This window comes from Lycorma delicatula, chromosome 6, assembly GCF_047948215.1.
Source record: "Lycorma delicatula isolate Av1 chromosome 6, ASM4794821v1, whole genome shotgun sequence".
Classification (NCBI taxonomy): Eukaryota; Metazoa; Arthropoda; class Insecta; order Hemiptera; family Fulgoridae; genus Lycorma; species Lycorma delicatula.
In genome coordinates this window covers 159,366,603-159,390,935 of record NC_134460.1, presented here as the reverse complement: position 1 = coordinate 159,390,935, position 24,333 = coordinate 159,366,603, and the positions used below count along the sequence as shown (strand labels likewise).

Sequence of the window (24,333 nt, the reverse complement as noted above, 5' to 3'; positions counted from 1 at the left end):
GTTTTAGTCGGTAGTCTGCCGATAGTGATTGGATAATATCATCAGCGGGAGCCCGACACTCCGTGCGTAAATGCATTTCCACCTCACTCCCCAAAAAAAAAAAAAAAAAAAAAAATATTATTGTAATCAGTGTTATTGTCAATTAGTGTTGATTCGATTAGTGATAAAGATTATTTGTTTCTGTTTGTTTCAGCAATTCTGAATTCATTATGCAAGGAATTCCTTTCCGTTAATGTATCTGCCATTTTGTATCTTATGAATTACGAACAATACGGAAGATCTACAGCATCTGCTCAATATTTTCTACAATTAGCTGGTTATCTTGGAATACCAGTTATTGCGTGGAACGCTGATAATTCTGGCCTCGAACGGGTAAGTTTGTTATTAACACTATTTTAAGTTATTACCCGAAAAATGAAAGAAAATTTCTGAATTTGCAAAGTTATACTAAATTTCAGCCATCTTTCAATTTTGGTTTATTCGAAATAAAAATTTAGGAATAACAGAAGATTACGTGTATTTACCATTGTAACTTTATTTATAACATTTATTACTACAAAGAACTACAGTTTAAATAATTGATTGTATTTATCATTTCAGCTCTCAAAAGACTGCTTAGTAGGAAAATAAAATATTTAGGCATGCAATAAACAATAATGTAAACAAAAAATGATTCTACTTTATAAGAAAAATTTTGAGATACGGGGCCACGGTGACCGTATCACCCCGCTCCTTTGACCTGTTGTAACCAAAAATTAAAGTAGCATCGACTCGCTTTCAAAACTCATTATACAAACTTTGATAAAAATAGTTAGTACTGTCTGAAGATAATATGCTAAACAATAACTTTGAAAAATACTTAAAGCGAAACAAAAAATTGGTCATGTTATACTCCGTCCTTGAATGAATGAAATTATCTAAATACATAACCAAATTGACATAATGTAATGGAATCATCTAAATAGTACAACATTGTACTATTAAGTATTGTATTATACTACAAAGGACTAATTGTTGCAAAGGACTAATTACAGACCAAACACAAAGGACTAATTGTTGAAAAAGAGGTAAATATGCGAAAAGTTGTGGCATCACAACCGAATATTGCAAAAAAACGTGACATACAACCAAATATTAACGAAAAACCATAGCAGTGCACCCAAATATGGAAAATATCGTAGCTTTACACGAAACTATGCAATAAAAAATATGGCGTAACATCCAAATATTTGCAAAAAATCCTTTAAAAATATTCAAATATGCAAAAGGTTGTGGCATTACACACAAATATGCAAAAAAACTGGCATAAAGCCAAAATATTTGCTAAAAATCCTTGCAAAACAATAAAATATGCAAAAAGTTCTAGCATTACACCCAAATATACAAAAAAAATGTGACTTTACACTCAAATATGCGAATAACTTTGAATTCAGAAACGGTAATAAAGGGATTTTTGCTCCTCACCTTTTTATTGGCGTTTGAATAAGTCTAAAATCATTAAAACGTATTTTATCAACCTACAGGACGCTAAATTATGTGGAAAGATTTATTACGTAAAGTTTTTAGATATTGTAACCCATGGAGCCCGTATAAAATTAAGTTTTTTTGGTTAGAGGGATCGTGAAACGATTCTTTCATGTAAATCCATCTCCTTTTGAAATTCACTATAACTTTCTTTCTACTTTTCCTTATCAGGAATATTATTTCACTGCGCTCCGTGGAAATAGCTTTAATTTTTTTATTTATATTTTTACATCCATATCTGATATTAGCACATTTATTTATGTATTAAAGCTTATCTTTTTTAATGTAGCCTATTTTTGATCTTTTTCCTTAATCGTCCATCTTTTGTAAAGTTACTAATTAGAAAACTATACTCTGCAAATTTTGTCGCATTATCTTATGTAATACTTATTTCCTGCGTTATTCAACGTTCTGTCACATTTAATTGACATTCTTTCGGTGTTATTTGTTTTCAAGATGAATTTTTTTTCCTTAAAATAAATCGACTCATTTTTGTTAAAATAAAGTGAATAAGACACGATTATGTTTTAAATGGACTATCGGAAAGATTTCTGATGTTACGTTAAAGTTTCAAATTTAAAAAATAAATAATAAGTAATTTAAAAGCTAATCGACCTTGTAAACTTTACATTTCACAACTATCCGATATTATTATATTATATCTGATAAAACTATAATATTTATTTATTCGTGTTATTTTAATTTTTATTTTTTTAAATGACGCTGTCATTTTTAAAATGAAATAGGATCTAAAAGAGAATGAAAAATGGATAAAGAAAATAAAGTGATGTATGATGCCAAGATGTGACTAATGATTTTCGGTCGAATCGTGTCAAACGACAAAGAAGAATTTTACGTGAATAGATCGTCACTAGCAACGCACGGGTCATTTTATATATCGGTGCTAGGCTCTATTTATTTCAACCGCCTTATAATATTCTTTATTCTAACTTTACTTATTGGAACTGCCCTGTAATTTTATTTTCTAATCAGATTTTATTTAACTAAATAGAATAATGGAAATAAAAACGAAAAAAAGATAGATTTAAAATTATTTTACATAAATTAAAAAATGAAAAAGTTTTTTATCGTAAAAACTAATAGAGAGCGATTTATTCATGCTAAAAATTACCTTTTTTAATGTGATTTTTAGAATAATTTCAAAATAATATAGTAAAAGTAGAAAATATAGTGGTTTTTTTTTATTTTTATAAATGTAAAGAAAAAACCATTATCTTGCTGTATCACCTTTTATATAGTTATTAATTTGGCATTTTCTTAAAATGTAACGTCATATGATCCGATATCACCACTCTCGATCAGATATTTTGTGTGGATGTTGTACCAAAGTTAAAGTATATTTAAAATTTAAGGATTTATTTAGTATCCCGCAAACTTTATTTTGAGTGTCCGAAAAAGTATTCCGCGGTTTCAAATTATGTTTGCTTTCGACTGATTTAAAATTTGGGACCTCCCGATGGTCTAGCGATGGGAGCTTCTCTGCCAATCCGACCTGCTGAAAACCTGTCGTTGCACGTAGAGCAGTCGTAGCGCAGTCTGCACAACTTCTGCGCGACGTGAAGAACATCCTGTCAGATAATTTGACCTTCCGTATTATCAATTTGTAGAAGCTCAGGTTTTTCTAACATGTCCGAGTACACTATACCCGTAATAGTCTGGGGAAAAAATTAAAATTCACTTTCCGACATTTTTTGTTATTCACGAACGTCAAGAATGTTGCTTGACCTTTCTTTTATCAGAAAATAAAATGCGTTGCAGGTGTGTGCGTGGCGAGTGCATGTGCGGTTGGTAGGCGCCTCTTTCGAAAGTGCCTTTCGTGCTTTGTATTTCTCCCCACTTGAGTTCTTGCGATGTCTGTGTCCGTGAGTCGGCCGGGTCTGTACACATGAGTGTGGGCGTGTGATGTGTGTGTTTTAGAAGGTCTGATGTGCCCGTGGGAGTATTTGTGCTTGGTTGGAACAGTGTTTGATATCCATTTGTGATGTGCTGTGTTTTGTGATCGTATGGCTTTGATGTTTCCTTGTGGTGACCAATTTGTGTGTGGGGGCGTTAACCACCCCCAACGGGTAATGGTCTACTAACTTTTTCAGATGGGAGGGTTACCAGGGATGGAAGTTTAGTCGGTAGTGCGCAGGTATAAATATGCACTTAATAACATCCTGTCCGTAAATGGGGTTCCTCCACCTCTAAAAAAAAAGTTTATAATCACAAAGTTTCAATCTCTTACGAACACCATACACAATGCTTTTAGGAATATTTAGTCGACGAGTAACACTACAAACTGAACGTTTTAGACTTCTTTGAAAAGACAGTCAAATTTCTAGCGCCTGTTTTAGACCTACCCGGTGATTTTCCTTTCTAAACTTTCCGGTTTCCAAAAACTGCACATACTACTAACGTACATTTCGGTCACTCGAGAATCTCTACCGTAGACTCGAGGATTATTTCTTTGTACGATCTCAACTGAATTTGTTTTTACAGAACAGTACACGAACTGTGATTTCTCTTGTGGCAACGCTACAGCACTGAAGCCCGGGTTCATGATAGCATGGCCTGTGCAACAGTCTAACGCAGCTGCAATCTGACGGAGAATGAGTAAACTGAAACTTATTTTCGGTTCAAGATTACCCATAAAACCCTACTGAATGCTGCACAATAAAAACTATATTCGTTCTTCAAACTTCAGAGTCCTTTTTCAGACACCCGTTATTGTTATTCAATAACTAAATTTAAAAAAAAATTATTTAAAAAGAAACCAAACCAAATTTTCAAAATAGTAATTTATTACTGAACTAAGAGAAAAACAGTACGCTTGTAGAAGATATATTGTATAACTAACAGTAACGGTTTACAGTAAAATAGAGCTGTATTAGTTCATAATAGAAATTAGTACATTTAACGTTTTGTATTACGTCCCAGTTTTATTTTTGTGTTCAGAGCTGCAACAAAACACCTGAACTACAAGTTATACTAATCAGAAATGATTTTGCTGAAAGTAATTGTATTCATTATATAACTAGTTTGTGTGATGAACGGAGTGACGGTGTCACTTGGAGAGCTTAATGTTACCTACATTTTATAGGGCTCGGTCAGCGTATTCCCCTCGAATGCTAAATTAAGTGGAAACTACATCACCGATCACTTATTCTAGTAAGCCTGGTGTATGGTGCTTTTTATTTCAATGGATGGTCAATTTTAGGAATTATAAATTAATTATATAATAATTTCCACTTTTTTTTTATAATGTTCGAGCGGTTTCGTATATTAATCCATTATCAGGAACATTTATGTGTTATTATAATTATTTCCTTCACAAATTAATACATTAAACGAATTTTGAATTTTAAAAACAAAATTAAAAATACAACAATTGATCGTCAAAAGGAAAAAATGACGTTGCCCGTCATCTTAGTATGAAGCTCTCAATTTTTATGATTTATTATAATTTTACGTAGTATATTTACTCGTCTTTCATAAATCAGGTATACTAAAATTCATTTTAAAAAAATTTAATGGAAAAATTTGTTAAAAAAAAAAAATTGTTGTTTGAAATTGCTAGTTTTAATCAGTTAGTAGTATTAATAAGTCAGAAGAAGATCGACTGAGAATTTTTTTAAATTTATACTAGGTTACGATTAAACTTGTTTAAAATAATTTATGAATGTTTGATTTTTATTTTTTTATCGGATTTCTTTTTTGCAATAAATGATGGGAATATTATTAAAGAGTTAAGAATGTTAATTAAATTTTTAAACGTAAGTAGAAATGATTTCAGAAAGTTTTCCAAGATTTTATAGTGTTTAAAATTTGACTCCCTCTCAATGATTAAATTATAATTTAACTTTACAACATTATTCATTATTGAACTTTTTATTTATTTTCTTATATATTGAAGAATATAAGAAAGAAGCCGTAATAAAAAAGGAAGTCTCCAACAAGGATGTTCCCTATCCCCTTTACTTTATAGTATTTACATAGAACTAGCAGTTATTGATGTTAGAGAAAAATTTAGATCCGGAGTAACAGTATAACGTGAAAAGATAAAGATGCTACGATTTCCTGATTATATAGTAATTCTAGCTGAGATTAAAAAAAAATTGAGAAGTAATAATGAAGAGCACGGATGAAGTCCTACGCAAGAACTACCGCATGAAAATAAACAAGAACAAAACGAAAGTAATGAAATTTAGTAGAAATAATGAAGATGGATCACTGAATGTAAAAATAGGAAGATAAAAAATTATGGAGGTAGAAGAATTTTGTTATTTGGGAAGTAGAATTACTAAAGATGGACGAAGCAGGAACGATATAAAATGCCGTATAGCACAGGCAAAACAAGCCTTCAGTCAGAAATATAATTTGTTTACATCAAAAATTAATGTAAACGTCAGGATAGCATTTTTGAAAGTATATGTTTGGAGCGTAGTTTTGTGTGGAAGTGAAACTTGGACGGTCGGAGTACCTGAGAAGAAAAGATTAGGAACTTTTGAAATGTGGCGCTACAGGGGAATGTTAAAATTCAAATGGGTGGATTGAGTGACAAATGGAGATGTGTTGTCGCAAATCGATGAAGAAAGAAGCATTTGGAAAAATATAGTTAAAAGAAGAGACAGACTTATAGGCCACATACTAAGGCATCCTGGAATAGTCGCTTTAATATTGGAAGGACAGGTAGAAGGAAAAAATCGTGTAGGCAAGCCATGTTTGGAATATGTAAAACAAATTGTTGGGGATGTATGATGTGGGGCGTATACCGAGTTGAAACGACTAGCACTAGGTAGGGAATCTGGGAGAGCTGCACCAAACCAGTCAAATGACTGAAGAGAAAAAAAAATTTTTTAATGAGTAAAGTTTAAAAATTCATTGATAGTGTTACAATATTTCTTTAAAAGAAAATTTTTTAATTATATTATAATTGGTAGGAAATTTTTTTTAAAGGTTCGGTAGTTTATTTAGCAATTTCAATTCTTAGTTTTATTTTTAATTTATTTGATTTTAAAGGTAAATTCAGAAAATAAAATATTAATATATATGAAATAGATCGGATCGGATTTTAACTGACAAAAATTATAAAATAACAGATAATTGCATTAAAATCAGTTGAATTAGCGGTGAAAAAAATGTGTGAAACCCTTATATTTTATGTATAATATAAAAAATTAATCATTTAATTTCTGATAAATAAAACAATCAAAAAGTAAATCCTATGTAATCTTATCGGGCCTTACAAATATATTGAACCAATAAAATAAAACTCTGTATACAAGTTGCCCATTAATCGATTCCAATAAACTGAAAAGTAGGAATGTAGGTGGAGAACCAATATAGAAATCTTCCTGTATCGGGTGTCCTATGGGAAATTCTTATTTTTCTCTTTTCAGTTTGTTGAAAATGGATCGAAGATGTTATAGGAAGCATAAAATAACTGGCGATTATTTCCTTTATAACCGTGCCCCATTGAAAGTGTAATAAACACAAAAATATATGTTTCATAAGAAAATAAGGTAATGTTAAAGTAGCAATATATGTATATTGTAAATAATATTCTCTTTTGCGTCAAGCTTCATGTCAAAAAAGGTACTTCTCAAAACCATTAAAGGTTAGGTAAATATTTTTTTACCATATGAATGACATAAAACCTTTAAATTTATTTCACCGAATAAGAAAAATTAGCCATTAAAATAAATTGAATTCTCTAAAATTGAGTGTACGTTTTTCAGAATGATCAAAGTTTACTTATCAGTAAAGGCTGTTTTCACTTCGTAACAAGTAATTTAAAATTATACTATTTTTCGACACAAACAGAATATAAAAATTGGTAATAATAATATATTTCTACCCGTAAAAATTAGATATCAGTAAATTTTTGTTTCTCACCTGTTATATCCAAAAGATGGAAATTCAGCTTTAGATTTAGGTCTGAAAAGACCCAAGGAGTTTTGAATTTCCTAAATTTTGAGATTTATAAATTCAAAATCACTAGAATTACGGTTAAAATTTTATTCTTTTATTCTCTACGAGTGATTTTTTTTTACAGCGTAAAATCAATTGGTGATTAAAAAAAAATTTCATGAATTCTAACATTAGTTTTTAGTTAATTTAATTGACGATTTTGATTGGTTGTAATAACGGTTTTTTTCTAAATAAGGTATAATATTATATAAAAGTTTTTCAAATCTGAATATTAGGGTGTAGTGTAAGTTTTTTTTTTTAATAAGGAAAAATATAATAATAATTTGAAAAATTTTTAAACTATTTTTATTCTTTGTACAAAGTAATTGAAGTATTGTGATCGCGAAATATTTCAGTTTCCCAGATTTCAATGGAAATAACCATTTTGAACATCCCTGAATCTATTTTGACTAGTTACGGCGTGACATCTGTACGTACGCTCGTATCTCGCAAACTCAAAAACGATTAGCCGCAGGATGTTGAAATTTTGGATTTAGGACTGTTGTAACATCTAGTTGTGCACCTTCTCTTTTGATTGTAATCTACTGAACCAAAAATGTCCAAAATCCATAAAATTTTAAATTTGTACTTTTCCTTAAAGTACAGTAATAAGCCCTAATTGAGAACTTTTCAACAATATATCATAAGTGGTACTTATTTTCATTGGTTTCAGAGTTATAGCCAAATAAAATTTTAATTAATGAAATATTTGAATATTAGAAGACACATCGTTTCGAATCAGACTTCAGCTCCTTTTTTTCTTTTTTTTTTTAATTTAAATGTATTGATTTATTAATAATTATTAACGTGTGATTGTAAAAAAAAATAACGATGAATAATAGAATAACGAATAAAAAGAAAATATGAGAAAATATCAGACGTTTTTATTAAAGTAAAATTTTATGCACTTTTCATTTCAAGAAAAATATGTAAATATAATTTAATAGGCGTACAAGGAAGTCACCTGTTTTCCACATCAGATTTTTTATGATATCCTAGTCAGAGTGGCTTAATAGAGAATAAATTAAAATTTTCAACTACCTAACATTAATTTGATAGTTAAGTAGTGCTTAATTACGTGTTTAAACATTTTGCTTTCATTAAGAAAATAGTTATTAAGTTTAATAAATAATTAAAATAATAAAATCTTATCCGTAAATATAATTTAAATTATGAATTGTTAAAACATTTTTTTTCATAATTATATTTAATTTAAAATGTAATATAATACTTCCGAAATTTATATTTTATTTGCATTTCATTGAAACAGTATCTTATATATGTAAAACACGTGTTTTGTATGTTAAATATGTTCATATAAGAATTTTTTTACTTTTAATTCAAATGTAATAGCGCAAAGATTTCGTGTATCGATAAAAACAGTAAATAAAATAAATGTACCAAGGGAAATCTACAAATACATGTCACGTAAAACTGTACACAATTTTATACGTACTAGCTTTTTCTGCGAAGAGAAAATCTGACCCTTCTTATTCCTTATTTATATTCACTAAAATTCAAATTAAAAGATTTAAACAGTATCTTCCTTGATTATTTATATTTCTTAATGTAGGAAATACAAATAGGTAATGAATTAAATGACAATTATGTACATATTAAAGACGATGCAGAAAATTTGTTTATTTAGAAATTTAAATTCTTAGTTATTTTAGTTTATTTGACTTTAAAGGGAAATTTAGAAATTAAAATATGTCGTAGATATAATGGTTCAGGCTGATATAAAACAATAATCATAGAAATAAACAAAATAAATCGTATTATTATTAAATGAAGTCTTTTTATTTAACTAAAGAGACTGTGGATGCCTTTCTGAGGCATTCACAGTCACGAACGATATTGTCAAATTTGGACTAGGCGCGGGGTCCGCGCTTCTGTGGTCTCTGTTAGTTAGTTTGGGGAAATCATGCTAGGTTGGATATGAAGATGTCCGTTTGAGGCCTGCGTCAAGGAAAAATTGTATGTGTATTTTACTGCTGCAAGTGTCTGCCGAGGCATTTACATCGGTAGCATCCCGACCGAGGCCTGGCTGATGACTGTGATGTGTAATCAGTTAAAGGTTCTACAGACGACTTCCGGTAAAGCCCCTCGGGGCTCGAATCTGAGGGGAAGGTGTGGCGACCGGTAACGTCACAAGGTGGATGGATGTCTTCCTCCTATGGGGTTGGGATGCGTTAGTGTCGGGGACGGTGAATGAGACCCCCCTTAAACCAAAAGATGGAACATCACTTTTTGGCTTTAATTTTCTAAACAGCCGGTTAATGAGTTTATTTTGCCTCGTAAGTATTTTTTAATAAAAAGAATACGTAGCTAAAAGATTACATACTTCCTTTATCCGCAGTAAAATTTCCTTTGAAAAGTAACATTTCCTTCATCCGAAGAGATATTTTCCAATTAATGCAAATATTTTAAAATAAGTTCTTCAATAGACAATTAAGGCAACATTTTCTTTTTATAAAAATCTTCATCTATGTAAAGTCTTTTTACCGATTTAGTAAAAGCGACAGACGATACTGTCTTCGTCTCCTGTCTCTGTCGCTTTGCCAAATGCCACCTTAAGATCGAATCTTCACGAGCTGTAAATTACGACCCGTCCAAGTGACACTTTACGGTTAGATTTAGCTCCTAAAAAGAGGTGACTCTACGAGCTGTATTTTATTTAGAAGCGAAAAGGATTCTGATTTACCTGGCTGTACAAACAGTAATTTACCGTACACCGCGTTGTTGTGTAACAATGTCTATAATCTCATTGTATAGATCGGTATATAAAAATTAGTTACTAATTAGCGATACTAATTCTTCAATTTGTTTTAATTTAATTATTTATTAATTTTAATCGATAAAATATCTTTAACTTGCAGTTAATTGCCTCAAATAACAGGCGCGAGTGGTTGCGTCTCGGCCTTTCATCCGAAGGTCCGGGGTTCGAATCCCGGTCAGGGATGGGATTTTCACACACGCCCATTCATCTCATTCTCTGAAGAAATACCTAATGTTGGACCAGGAGGTTAAAAAAAAAATGCGTCAAATATGCCTGCGCTAAAATAAACTATGTTTATGCAATCGGAAATAAAAAAAAATAACAGGATTGTATAGAAAATAAAAAATTAAACGAAATCTCCATATAAGTAACTTACACTGCGTAAAGCAGGTCTCAGTAGCAAATTGTGCTAGAAAAATGGAATATGTTTTAGACAGGCGGTACAACATTAGTAGTTATGCACTGATACTGCGGAGACAAAAACTGTTCGTGAAGTCATTTCCATATAACAAGGTTGTGTATTATTTTCTCGCCTTAAATTATAGCGGGTACAAGCAGTAAAATGCAGCTTGTGGACCTCCGACATAATTTTTGAACTGAGGCAGCAGTTTAATAAATTATCCAGTTAATATTATTTTACATAGTATAACCTAGAACCTTAGTAATAATTTATAAGTTATAAACCTTTATGTTTAATTAATAATGAATTATCATCATTTTCAGTTCGTTTTTATTTCATTGTAAGAAGTACAAAGAACTATTGTAATCATGATAAATTTCGGTTTTTAAATTTCAACGTAAATATCCATTTTGACCATCCCTGAATCCATTTTAACTAGTTTCGGCGTGACGTCTGTTCGTACGTATGTATGTATCTCGTTTAACTCAAAAACGACCAGCCGAAGATTGTTGAAATTTTGGAATTAGGACTTTTGTAACATCTAGTTGTACAATTCTCCTTTTGATTGCGATCGACTGGACCACAGTGTCCAAAAAAGCCCAAAATCCAAAGAAAAATTTGGATTTTGGACCTTTTATTAACTGCAATAATAAGCCCTCATTGAGAGATTCTCAACACTATATCATAAGTAGTACTTATTTTCATTGGTTTCAAAGTTATAGCCAAATTAAATTTTAAATATGAAATATTTTGATCTTACAAGGGGAAGGCACATCGGTTCGAATAATACATCATTTTCTTCTTTTTTTTTTAATTTAAAAAATTTATCTAATTATTAACCTCTGATATAAAAGAAAATTTACAATAAATTCAATAATAACAATAAAAAGAAAAAATATGAAAAAATCAGAATATATTACTGAAGTAAAATTTTATGTACTTTTAAATATGTAATTTAATAGGTGTACAAGGAAGTCATATGGCGTCCACATCAGATTTTTTTGCTTGAGAATATCGCTATATAAGCTTGAAGCTTGTGCGTTGGATATAGAAACAGAATTTTTTATAGCGTATGAAATATGCCAAGCCTGGCCTGGAGCAGTTCACTTACGTAGATCCATGAATCATTTCTGTTCCATTACTCTCACCACAATCCCTCTCTTGCACATTTCCTCCATCGCGGTATTTATCCATTTTATTCTTGGTCTACCCTTTAATACTGAATAAAATCGAATATTTGCAAACGAATGTACGAAAGCAATAAAGTTTACGAAAATTCATGAAGTGCAAGGATGCAAACAAACTTTCAAAAAATTATTTAATGCCCTTTAAATTTAAGTGTTAAAAATGAAAAAAATTAAACTTTCGTGGCACTTACTGTGCTGTAATAACTATTTTATTATATTATATCAGTTCTCCTATGGAATTTGAAATTAGAGCATTCTAAAAGTATACACATTTAAAGATAGATTTTAAAAAAACTATTTAAAACAAAAAAATCCAAACCGAGCTCGATAAATTAATTAATTAAAAAAATAGTGGTAAGAAAAAGTTTTAATTTTTTTAAAACTGTTAAATAACGTAATTTTAAAATTTTATGGCCACCAATTTTTAAATGATCACTGTATCCAGTTCCATTTGCGTAATTTTTTAAATATTTAAATATTTTTATCGATATGTGCATCTTGTAGTCCCCTAAAAAGTGGATAGATCGGATATAGAGAAAAAATATGATTTTTTATGGGATATTAAGTGTCAAAAACTCAATAAATATTAAAATTTTTCATCTTCAACCGTTAAAAGATTAAGGAAATTAAAGAGAAGTTTTAAACACGAAATAAAATACAATAATATAATTGATAAACTACTGGATTTTTAAATTAAAAATCGGATCAATGTTTTAATTGTAATTTTAATCTTATATTTTTACCGGTTTGCTGTAAAGAATAAAGGGTAAACTTTTAAAACAAACGTATTTAACTCGATTACAAGCTAGTTTATAGTATAGGTAATTTTGTACCTAGAAATAATAAACAGTTTTGAAAATAAAAATAATAAATTAATTATATCATATGTAATAATCGTACCCTACTAAAGGGCATTTGTATATATTTTTCTGTCCGTCTGTGTGTGTATCCGTCCCCTCTAGCGTAGACCAGTAGTGTAAGTGATCTAATTCTGTACAACAATAAGGAATAATGTGCTCACATAATCGGCACCGGAATGTACCGATCACTAGCGGAAAATCCCGATTCGTTAGTACACGTCTTGTAGTGGTCAGTTGTATACTTGTTATATTATTATATATTTATTACTTGATTATATAATAAATAATTGTAATAATTACCGAATTTATTATTATTCATAAATACTTAAAACATTACTGTGTTAATTAGTCAAGATTAGCGAGCGTAAGTTAAGTTTGGTTAAATTATATTTATAAAATAAATAAATATAAATGGTAATATAATGGTTATATCGGGTGATATTAACAATAAACCAAAATTTTTCAATTTATTGGTCGACGGGCTAATACCAAAGTACCATAAATGTTTATAATTTATTATTAAATTTAAGCCAAAAATTAAAAATTCTTATTAATATTTAACTATTTACGAGGTGTGTGAGAAAAGTAAATGAGACTGACTTTTTACTTATCAAAGTTTTTATTTTTTTCAAACAACAATATTATTTTCTTCAAAGTAGTTCCCTTGGGCAGCTATACACCGGCGGAGTTGTTGTTCCCACTCCTGGTAGCAGCGCTGGAAGGCTTCAATTGGTATAGGGCTTTTAACTGGTCACAGCCTTTTGAATGTTCTCCAGAGTTCCAAAATGACGTCCTTTTAATACATGTTTCAAATGCGGGAAATGGAAAATGTCACGAGGACTCAAATCAGGTGAATAGAGGAGTTGAGGAACCGTAGAAATGCGTTTTGAGGTCAAAAATTCCCTGATGGAAATGGCCGTGTGACACGGGGCATTGTCATGATGAAGCATCCACTTGTCTGCAATGTCTGGTCTCACGCGAATCACTCTTTTTCTGAGCCTTTCAAAAACACCTTTATAAAACACTTGAATGAAAGTTTGACCTGGAGGAACAAATTCTTTATGTGTGATATCCCTACTGTCAAAAAAGCAAATCAGCATGGTTTTCATCTTTGACTAGCTTATTCGATATTATTTCGATCGAGGAGATAATAGAATGTGCCACTCTTCGCTTTGCCGCTTTGTTTCAGGATCATACTCAAATATCCATTATTCATCACTTGTAATCACACGATTGAAGAATTCTTGGCCATTGTCAATCCTCTCAAGAAGATCAACGGACATATTTCTTCGATTGTCCTTTTGTTCCGTTGTGAGGTTTTTCGGCACCAATTTCGCACTAACCTTTCGCATGTCCAAATTGTCTGTCAAAGTTTGATGTACGGTGAAAGTGTTTAAATTTAACTGTTCATTCATCATCCTTATTGTTAAACGACAGTCTGATCTCACAACTCGACGTTTTCGTCAGATTTTTAAGTTGAAGGTCTTCCTGAGCGAGGTTGATCTTCAACGTGTTCTCACCTTCCAAAAAGGGCCTTCCAAAAATGATTTGTTTCAGCGGAAAACTTGTGCTCTTGATAAGCAGTGTTCCCCATAGGCCTGTTTCAACTTTTTAAAGGTTACACTCGCGTATTCCCCAAGTTTAACACAAAACTTGATTGCACAACGTTGCTCCAGGTGCAAGTTCCGATGCTCCATTTTCGTAACACCCAACAAAAACACAACATCACTGATGGCGCTGTCAAAAATAATATGTTGGCTGATCGGAGTTGAAACTCGTACTGAGCATGTGGGAGGGATGAACAAACCGGTCTAGTACAGACCGGTAGACCCAGCGTTGCTAGATCGCTCGCAGTGTTACCAATCTCATTACTTTTCTCACGCACCTCGTATATAATAATTACTATTCAAACTTATTAATAAAAGAAAGGCATTATTAATTAATATTTAGAAGTAAAAAAAGGATTTATTATTTAATGAATTATTTAAAAGTACGTTACAACGGACTGTAGAAAAAAAGTCTATGAGAACACAGGAAGCGGGAGAGAGTCAGCTGCGCGCAGACGCCCGAAGCACTACGTGAACCGTTAAGCGCCAATAGCAGCAGAGTAAGGAACAGCAGCAGCTGGTCCGGCAACTACCAACCTCACACGAACGCACACAAGACTAAACGAAGTAGACGGCGTTCCCAAGACAACTCCCTGTTATCAATACGGCTAACGTTAAATATTATATTTCTATTAAATTCTATATCTATTCACTCCTTAAGCCTATTTTAAATATAAAAGTACCAAAACATTCAGAAAAAATATTCTCTACACATTAATATTTATTTTCTTTAATGAATATCTATAAAATACTTAATAATCTCACAAACATGAGGATGCGAACGCGTCGAGGGTTCAGGATGCTGAGTTCCCTGGTCAGACAGTCGGGCGAGCAAAGCGAGCCCTGACCGGCCAGTTTTATAGTATTTAAACAAAAAAAAAAATATTTTTCTTAACCCGAGAATATTGTTCACGTCTGCTTTTTTTCCATCTTCTCATTTTTGTCATATCAATATATTATACTAGCTGTTTCATCTATTATCCTCATTGTAGACAGTTATACAGCACACGGTTCACGTGCAACCATACAATCGGATTTGAAAGCGTTATGATTAACGATCGAGTTTACTCTTCTGTATATATGAACCGTTCCAACGGGACAAAAAGGAGTGACATCGCAAATGTAATTCATTAATGACACAGATTTACCTATATTCATTAATTTATTTTCATTGTTAAGATAATGTAGTCGTTAAAAATAAGTCGTTGCCTTTTTTAAAAAGAAACTTTTACATCGTGGACTTCTTTGTCTATCACTTGTTTACAATTAAGAACAGCTGAAAAAATTTTAAGTTAATATTTTCTTCAGTGAAGCACATGAAGCACATAGAGTAACGTTTTTTGATGTCCTTGAAAATTTTTCTCATATCAGCTTAAGCGAAAAACAAAAATCCTTCTATTTTATAAGAACCTTTAGAAATGTTTTGGCAATTTGACAATAATAAGAACTATTCATACATTTTATTTTAAATGCTAGAATGTAGATGGTACATATAATGTGTTATTTTGCTTATAAAATAGTAAATGAATTTGCATCTTTATTTTTTTGTCTATGACTTTTATATTACGTCTGTTACGTTATGTTTTTTTAAGGCTGTAAGGTACTTAAAGCTTACTTTAAGTACTCTCGTACTGAAAGGTACGAGAGGGATTAGCAAAATTTATTTATTTTTATTTGAACGGTAGAATATTCATTGTACATTCAGTCCCCTGCAGATAATATAGAAAAGAATATTGAATAAATACATTTTTTTCCGATCGGCGCACTGTACATATGCACTTTACAAATTATTTATATCACTCAATTATCGATAACAAATGTATTATATTTATACATCTGTGTGTGTATAGATACGAATGTTGGTTTAAATAGGCAAAGAAATCAGCGCTATTTTTGCTAAAATTAATCATGTTCATTTCATTTACTTTAGGATAGGGTAATTTATAATTTTGGTTGTAATACAGGTTGTAATTTTTTAACGGTGAGCCGACACAGAATGAACTAAACAGTTTTTTTTTTATCTAACTAGGGTAATCCAAGGTATTAATACAATAAATATTATATTAATATAATATAAATGACAATATATAATATTGCAATGTGATATTAATTGTTTCATTTACCCAGTCTGTGTGACCTAGAAAGCTAATTACAGGATTATTTTATTTCATTGAACATTAGACTCCCAATTATTTACGATAATGGATGAGTCGAGATTCGCAGATAAACAAAGATTAGGAAAATTAATATAAAATTAAAACGAGTGCGTCGCTGCGTGGACACAAGACGGAAGCAAAGCTTCTTACGAAATATTATATGAATTATTAATAGTGTAAAATAACGTATACGCAATATACGCAAATAACATTTTTTTATCAATAACATATATAAACTAACATATGGTCTGCTGAATTATGTCAACTGTAGTATAGACTACGGGTGAGAGAGACAGTGCGAACACGGGTATGCGCATAAGCTCTGTATAATTGTATGAGAAAGAGAGAACGAGTGAGTGAGAGGGAAAATGTCAGATACGCATAATCTGTGTATAACAGTGAGAAAGGGAATGAGAGAGCGTTTACCGAACACACGTGTTAATTTCTATATATAGCATGCGGTATTAGTGGTGGGGGTATCAACTAGCGCGTGACGCTTTTTCGTGACGCATCATCTCACCCACTCTAGCCTCACACACAGTACCCCATGAGATGTCCATTAATACTAAACAGATTTTTTTAAATTTATTTAATAATATTTTATTTTTTATTTAACGTAAATTTAATTCTATTATTATTGTAATATTATTCATTCGATTGATTCGCACCATTCAGTTCAAACCCAGCTAACACAGTGATGGAGACTCACAATTCATAGTTCATTAATGCAATTATTTAAATTTTGTGCTTCGACCGGCAATTCATCAAAAAGTCGCGTGACGACTTTTTGTGATGCTCGGTTTTTCAGTCGCCTCCCCATCTTCTGCATTAAGAAGTTTCGTTTTAAAAATTTAATGTTAACTCATCTGTATTGTTATAAGTAATTACATTGAAATAATTTTTTTCATTTAGAAGATAAAAATAGTATTTTACTATGTAACACAGCTTTGTTATGTAGTTTCTTTTAAATATGCGCAGTAAATTACATTTCAGTATTTTAAAATACTATACACGTTAAATATAAAAATTGTTTTTTTATATCGCATGTTCAATATTCAGTCATTTTTAAAATAATAATATATGAAAATCTGAACACAATATGAAAGTAAAACTAATTTTTAAAACTCTACAGCGGATATTTAACACATTTAATGGGTTATTCGTGGCCGTGCTTCGTTCCCGTTTTCTTTATCCTTACCTTCCTCCTTTTTATTTCTTCTCGCGAACATTGAACGTATGTTTTATATACGGAACATTGCAGCCGCGGACGATATAAATCTCGGTTATTCAGTTCGTGGTAAGGGGTTTCACTGTATTTTATAGATTATCTTATTTCATGTATTATGATGCTTTTCCTTAATTAGTTTTTTCTACAATTGCTTTGATACGCCCCAGTTCCGGCTGATGTTTTGGTAAAATAAATTTGTAATTTATGAGTCATATAATTCCTTTTTTCATGAATATTTTTAGAAAAATAAACCATTAACACTATTATTATCATTATATAAATTATGTCAGGAAAGAGAAATATGCTATTTCAAGAATAAAAATCAACTTTCACATATTTCTCTGGATGGACTGAAGAAATCTTTGTCAGCTTTCATCATCAAGTGTACTACTTGTTATAAATAGTAATATGAAATAATAAATATATAAAAAGATACATTTGGAAGGCCTTCATTTGTACATGAAAAACGAAAACGCTGAAAATTCAAATGTTTGTATAAATTAATTTTAATAATTTTTATTATTTAAAAACTGATCGACAGAGTAATTTGATTTTAAATAAACTGTTGGGATATACACAGTATACCAACTTAACATATAAAAGCTGACACCACAGTTGTAGGACTTCCCGTCCGCGGCTTTTTTCTGATGCCAGCTTACACACACATATATGCACAACTTAAATTAAAATATTTATCTTGTTATTCAAATATAATTTAATTCAATGAATCTAAGTAAAGCGCACGCGCAACCGTATTTCATTCGCACTGGTGTGGCGGTACTAGCGTCCACTTTAAATACTTTCTTACACTTTAGATATTATTCATTTATTTAATTTAACGCTCATCCGTGACGTCACAACATAGCAGACGACTACAACAGCTGTACGACAGTTCTACATTAGTGCTCCTTGAATTGAGAAGGTGTACCAATGACGCAGTATACCCGCTTAGTCGCTAGTTTATTTACAGCATTTTTGGGGGTGGGAATACGATTTTGCAAAACTGTTTTTTGAAAATATTATTTTTTAATTGTTAACAAACTATCTAAGAAAAATAAGACCGTAATAATTAGGCAAAATCTCGATATACTGAGAGTGACCTTGCTCTACAACTTCACTCCTTTGACCTTTTAAGTTGAAAATATAATAGCATAAATGCCCCGCATATAGAAAAGTAATCTAACCAATTTTATTCAAAATCGGTTTAGCAATTCCGGTAATATAAGGCGATTTACAGAACGACACTGAACGTATACATGTACATGCGAACATCCGGGCAATTTCCATCCGGTTTTTGAATTTTTTAGATTCGTTAGGTGTCAAAACGTAATGATCCGGTAATAACCGCATATGCTTACATTGGCCCGTTTACAGTACTTTTTCTTCTAATGCTATAGCACTAGACGGGAAAGTAAAGCATAGACAGAGTGTTTCTAAAACGGTGGGCCGGCTATACTTTTTCGGATTCTACTTGTAAAACTAAACAAAAAATATCCTTAGGAACAATGGCGATTTCTCCTTCGTTCTCCCCCTGTCCGATATTTTGTTATTTTTATATAAAAATTTGTATCTCAAGTTCGGATTGACGAGTGACACTAATATTTGGTAAGTGTCTCGGTAATAAAGTTTTAAAATTAGCAAATAATCAGGAATTACATATCTTCGTAAATTCCAGAATGGCAGCTACTTTTATTTTTAAATCCGTTATTATATCTCTGTAAATATTAGTTTTATAAAATGTTTGTTTTTGCTTAAATATTAAGCCTTTTATTTTTAACAAAATTATATTTTGTATTTTAAAATCGGATAACAAATAGCCCAGTAATTGCAGAAAATTGATGTTGATGTAAATTTTGTCTGTTTTCATGCCCATCACTTTACGTTCAATTCTATGAAATATTAATTGTTTTTATTTATTGTTAATTATAGTATTGTAAATACAGCCCATAAATGTTTAAAACAAATTTTGTTTTTAAAAAATTTTAAATCCGATTTGAACGTTCTTCCATCTAAAACCAAGTGGATTTCATTCAATTAAGGTGAAGCTGAAGCTGAATTCAACTAACAAGCTTGGTTAATTCAATTGAGTTTTTCCCATGATTTGTGAATAAAATATTAAGCAGCCATATTCGAAATAATATTTCTAAGTAATGTGAAAACAAATTATCTGTTTTACAGAAAAATACATTAGGACTGATAAAAAAAGGACGATAAATTTTTAAATTACCTTTCCCGGTTTTTCCTGTGACAGATTTTTATTTCAAATACATCTAAACGTTTTTAAATATTTAATGACGTAATTTTTCAATATTTAGAGTAAAATTACAAAAAAGATCAACGCGTCTTTCCAAATTAGGTGATTTGGAAGTCTAGAGTTCCAGCGTTCAATTACTAGTAAAATCAGTTATTTTTACACGGATTTGAATACAAGATCGTTGATACCGGTTTTCTTTGGTGGTTGAGTTTCAATTAACCACAGATCTTGGGAATGGTCGAACTGAGACTGTACAAGACTACACTTCATTTACACTCACACTTATCATCCTCTGAAGTAACACCTGGACGGTAATTCCCGGATGCTAAAAATAAAAAGAAAAAGAAAAAAAAATATTTTACATGGCTAAAAAATTGTTGTTAAAAAAAAAGCTTGGCTACCATGTTGGCGGAAAATCAGGCTAAAATATATATGTATAAAAAAATATCTGTACTAAATTTCAACCTTATTGGTCAATGGGTTTACGAGATATAGGGCAAACCAGTTTAGAAATAATTTTGACTATCCGTCAACCATAAAACCGTTCGACTTTTACGATTTTAAATAATTTAATAAGATTTTTATAATACTGAGGTTCGACTTTTTAGACTAATAAATGACTCATCCCCGTATTTTAAAAAGCTGTATTGAGCCAGATGTTAATCAAAATATAGGCCAACACACGCAGGTACATACATCTACTTCCGGAAATTTCTACAACGTTTTTTTGGAGAAAGGAAGTTTTAAAACTTTTACATTTGCAAAAACCCGACACCAAAAATTTGGACCGATCGCTATACTTTCCTTTTATAGCTATTCTGCTAAAGCACCAATAGAGCTATACAAGAAAAGTAAAAATTAATTATTATTTATATATATATTATATTATATATATATATATGTATACTTTTTAAGGATATCGGTAAATTAGTCGTGTTAAAAATAAAAATTAAATTAAAAAAAATGGTATACCACAAAATAATTTGATCTTGTGGTATTTTTAATTGAGTTTTGTGTTTGTTCATAGTAGCTTATTGGAACTGCTGAAACATGGTGGGGGGGTTGATGGTGGTGTAGAAGGGAAATGGTTGATTGGGTAGTTGCAATGATTTTAGTAGGCTTGGTTTATAATATTACATCTCTAGTCTACCCTATGTGTTTTAACGTTAGCCGAATTTCTGTCACCAAAACCAATTTGATTTTCATCTCCGTCCTACACCAATAAACCTCAATACACTTCGTGTTACATGTACATGTTCCCGCACGTACATGTACTATACATGATTTAACTAGTAATAATAACTTACTGTTCGACCGCATTTGTAATTAAATGTATCATCTTTCTCAGTACAGTATTTCTTTTTAAAATAATAAACGTCATGTTATATTTGAAGTATGTGCGCACGCGCACGCGCCTGTTTATGTGTGAACTAATATTGTACTGCGGTTCACCACAGTAAGGAGACATATATGTATTTATTGAAAGAAAGAGAGAGGATGATCTCTGTTCGAGAAATTAGATTTGCTTCATTAATCCGGTGTTAATTTGATTTTAATTCTAATACGAAGTGAAATATGTCTGTAAATTTTCATTTGTTATTTTCTTAACGATTGTCTGCCGGGTTGTATAAAATTTAATATTTATTCTCCACAAATATAATGTATTTTAATAACGAATAAAAAACGGAACTTTATATTTAGATCCATCGACTAGAAGTTTATACTGAGAAATTGGAATTTACTGCAGGATTATTCACCGTTAAATAATTCCCAGTTTGAATTTAATAGAGAATATTTTTTTGATTATAGTCATAGCAGGATTATTTTTTTTAACAATTCGTTGGAATTAATTTAATGCGATACTTCGTTGTATCATTTTCCATATTTTAAAATCCTAAATTTTCTATTCTGTCAGTCCGATTTATTTTTTTTAATCTTCGTAAATTTCATCATTTTATGACAAACTAAACTCGTTACGATTTAACATGCAATTAATTTATAACTCGCCTTTAATTCTCTTTTTTTATATTTTAATACGTTCTATTTACGTTTATTTATTTTCAAATTGAATCTCTCTCCTAGCAGTGAGTTCACATCACCCAACGTTTCTTTAAATTCAGGTTTTTGTTTATATTAATAAAATAGAATCATCAGGGAACGATACTGTTCACTGAACAGTATTTTCTCTACATTTTCTCATCTTGAATTATTTTTCTACTCTCTAATCTTCGCTTCAATGACTTTATTGCTTCTTTTACACACAAGTTGAGAAAAAACATTAACTACAGAGTCGTTTTACTCTTTTATTTAATTAAATGGACCTCTTTACGTCTTTTACTTTCTTAACTACTTTATATTTGTAAATAATTCTGTTTATAAATTGTAATTTTATCTTATAAATATCATATTGTGACATTCTTAATATTTTATTATTCTATTATATTTAATGATTTTAAAAGATATACAAATAAATTATACCATTATACAATTTCTCATATCATTTAAAAATACTTTCTTAGAATGATGGATTCACAAAATAGAAGTTTTGCTGTGTTCTTAAGCAAGTTTGTTGTCACCTTCACCTCAAAACTTTTGCATTCGTTTATTAAATGTAAACTGATTAAGAATATTAATAAAATTTATCGATTAAATATTTTGGAATCAAAATTGTAACAAACTACTTAAAATTCAGTAAATTCCCGAATAAAACAACGCTAAATTAAAATTCCTATAACAATTATTTAACAGAATGAGTAAATGCTTTTTATTCTCTTTTTGTTAATATTCTTTGTAAACCTGTATTTCTAAATCAATTAAAAGAAAAAATCAAAACGTGTTTAAAAAATTCATCATAATTAACTTAAAAAAAAAAATGATAATAAACAGAACTTTTTTTAGAAAAATGTAAATTTTAAGCTTTGTATACAGTCATACACGAAACGCATCTATGATAATCCAGAAAGCGAACACGGAAAATTCATTTAAACTCAATAATAAAAAAAAGGAGTTAAAATCTTAAATATTAAAAGTCCAATCTCTTTTAAACGAATAAACGCGTAACCTGAACGAAATATTTGACATTCCTTTGAAATTTCAACGTTCTCATAAAACAGCGTTTCATTCTCCATGTTCACCTGAGAACGAGACTAAGAATTCAGTTCTCACAGCTTTACGGCTACAAATACATCTGAAGTCTTTTCGGAATCTAAGACTTTAAAAATAAATGTCGGTAATGCAAAAAGCAGTTAATAGGACTAGAACGTTAGTTCCTGCTGATAAGGCGACCATGGGTGTACGAAGTAAAGTTTATTTTTTTTTTTTTAGGACAAAGCTACATCATATTCATATGGAAAATAATTGATAATCGGTGCCCGCTAATAAAGAGGCTTGCAATCCTATCCGGTAAATACGATAGTTTAGAACAGTCCTTTGACGGTTTGTACTTATCTCGTGGTTTAAAATCGGCTTGTTTATAAACATGTCTCTGATTTTATTGTATGTAACGACTAAATAAGCTTCTTATAAGATTAGAGAGTACCAGAATAAGAAAATAAAGACCGTAAATCTACAAACAGATTGAAAAAGTAAAATCCTGAAGAACAAAAACAAAGAAAATTTTTTTAGAAAGTATTTGTAGAATAATGTAGACGGTTAGAATAATAGAAATCGTTATGCTCGAACGAAGAAAACAGTGAGTAGGTTTTTTTTACTGTAGGTCAAGCCCTGGGACTCACCGGATTGGTCTATTGGGGAACGCGTCTGGAAAATCAACTGATTTCAAAGTCAAGAGTTCTAACGTTCAAATCCTAGTAAAGGCAGTTACTTTTATACGGATTTGAATACTAGATCGTGGATACCGGTGTTCTTTGATGGTGGGTTTCAATTAACAACACATCGCAAAAATGGTGGACCTGAGACTGTACAAGACAGTTTTCACTTACACTCATACCATACATATCGTCCTCTGAAGTAATACCTGACGGTGATTTCCGGAGGTAAACAGGAATCAAGCTCTAGGCTCGGAGATATAAATACTGCTGGGAAAGCTCATCGTGCGATAAATGGGAAAATAATGTACGAGTGGATACGAAGTGAGTATACGGTAACAGTCGAGCGTAAGAGAGAAGAGTACATAGCTATAGTATTTCGATTTAAGTTCTTTTCTTTGGTTCTGTTCGGTGCGTTCGTAGTGAACAAAGGACAAGGTGTGCCGGTTCCCTTTTCTGAATATTAGAAGCAAATATCTTTTCTATAAATTTAATTATTAATTTTGTAATTGTTTTTTTTTCACAATACTTCATATTTACGCTAGGATTATAATAATTGACTTAAAATAGACTATAGAGGACTAATAGAGGATTATAA

At 30.7% G+C, this 24,333-nt stretch overlaps 1 protein-coding gene across 1 annotated transcript in view; it reads left to right on the top strand.

Moving 5' to 3' along the window:
• Positions 1–255: 255 nt before the first annotated feature.
• Nmdar2 (glutamate ionotropic receptor NMDA type subunit 2) overlaps positions 256–24,333 on the top strand; it is a 694,511-nt gene continuing 670,433 nt past the window's right edge. Inside the window, exon 1 of the mRNA XM_075369831.1 lies at positions 256–372. Coding sequence (XP_075225946.1) covers positions 256–372 — 117 coding nt within the window. The remainder of the gene's footprint in view (positions 373–24,333) is intronic.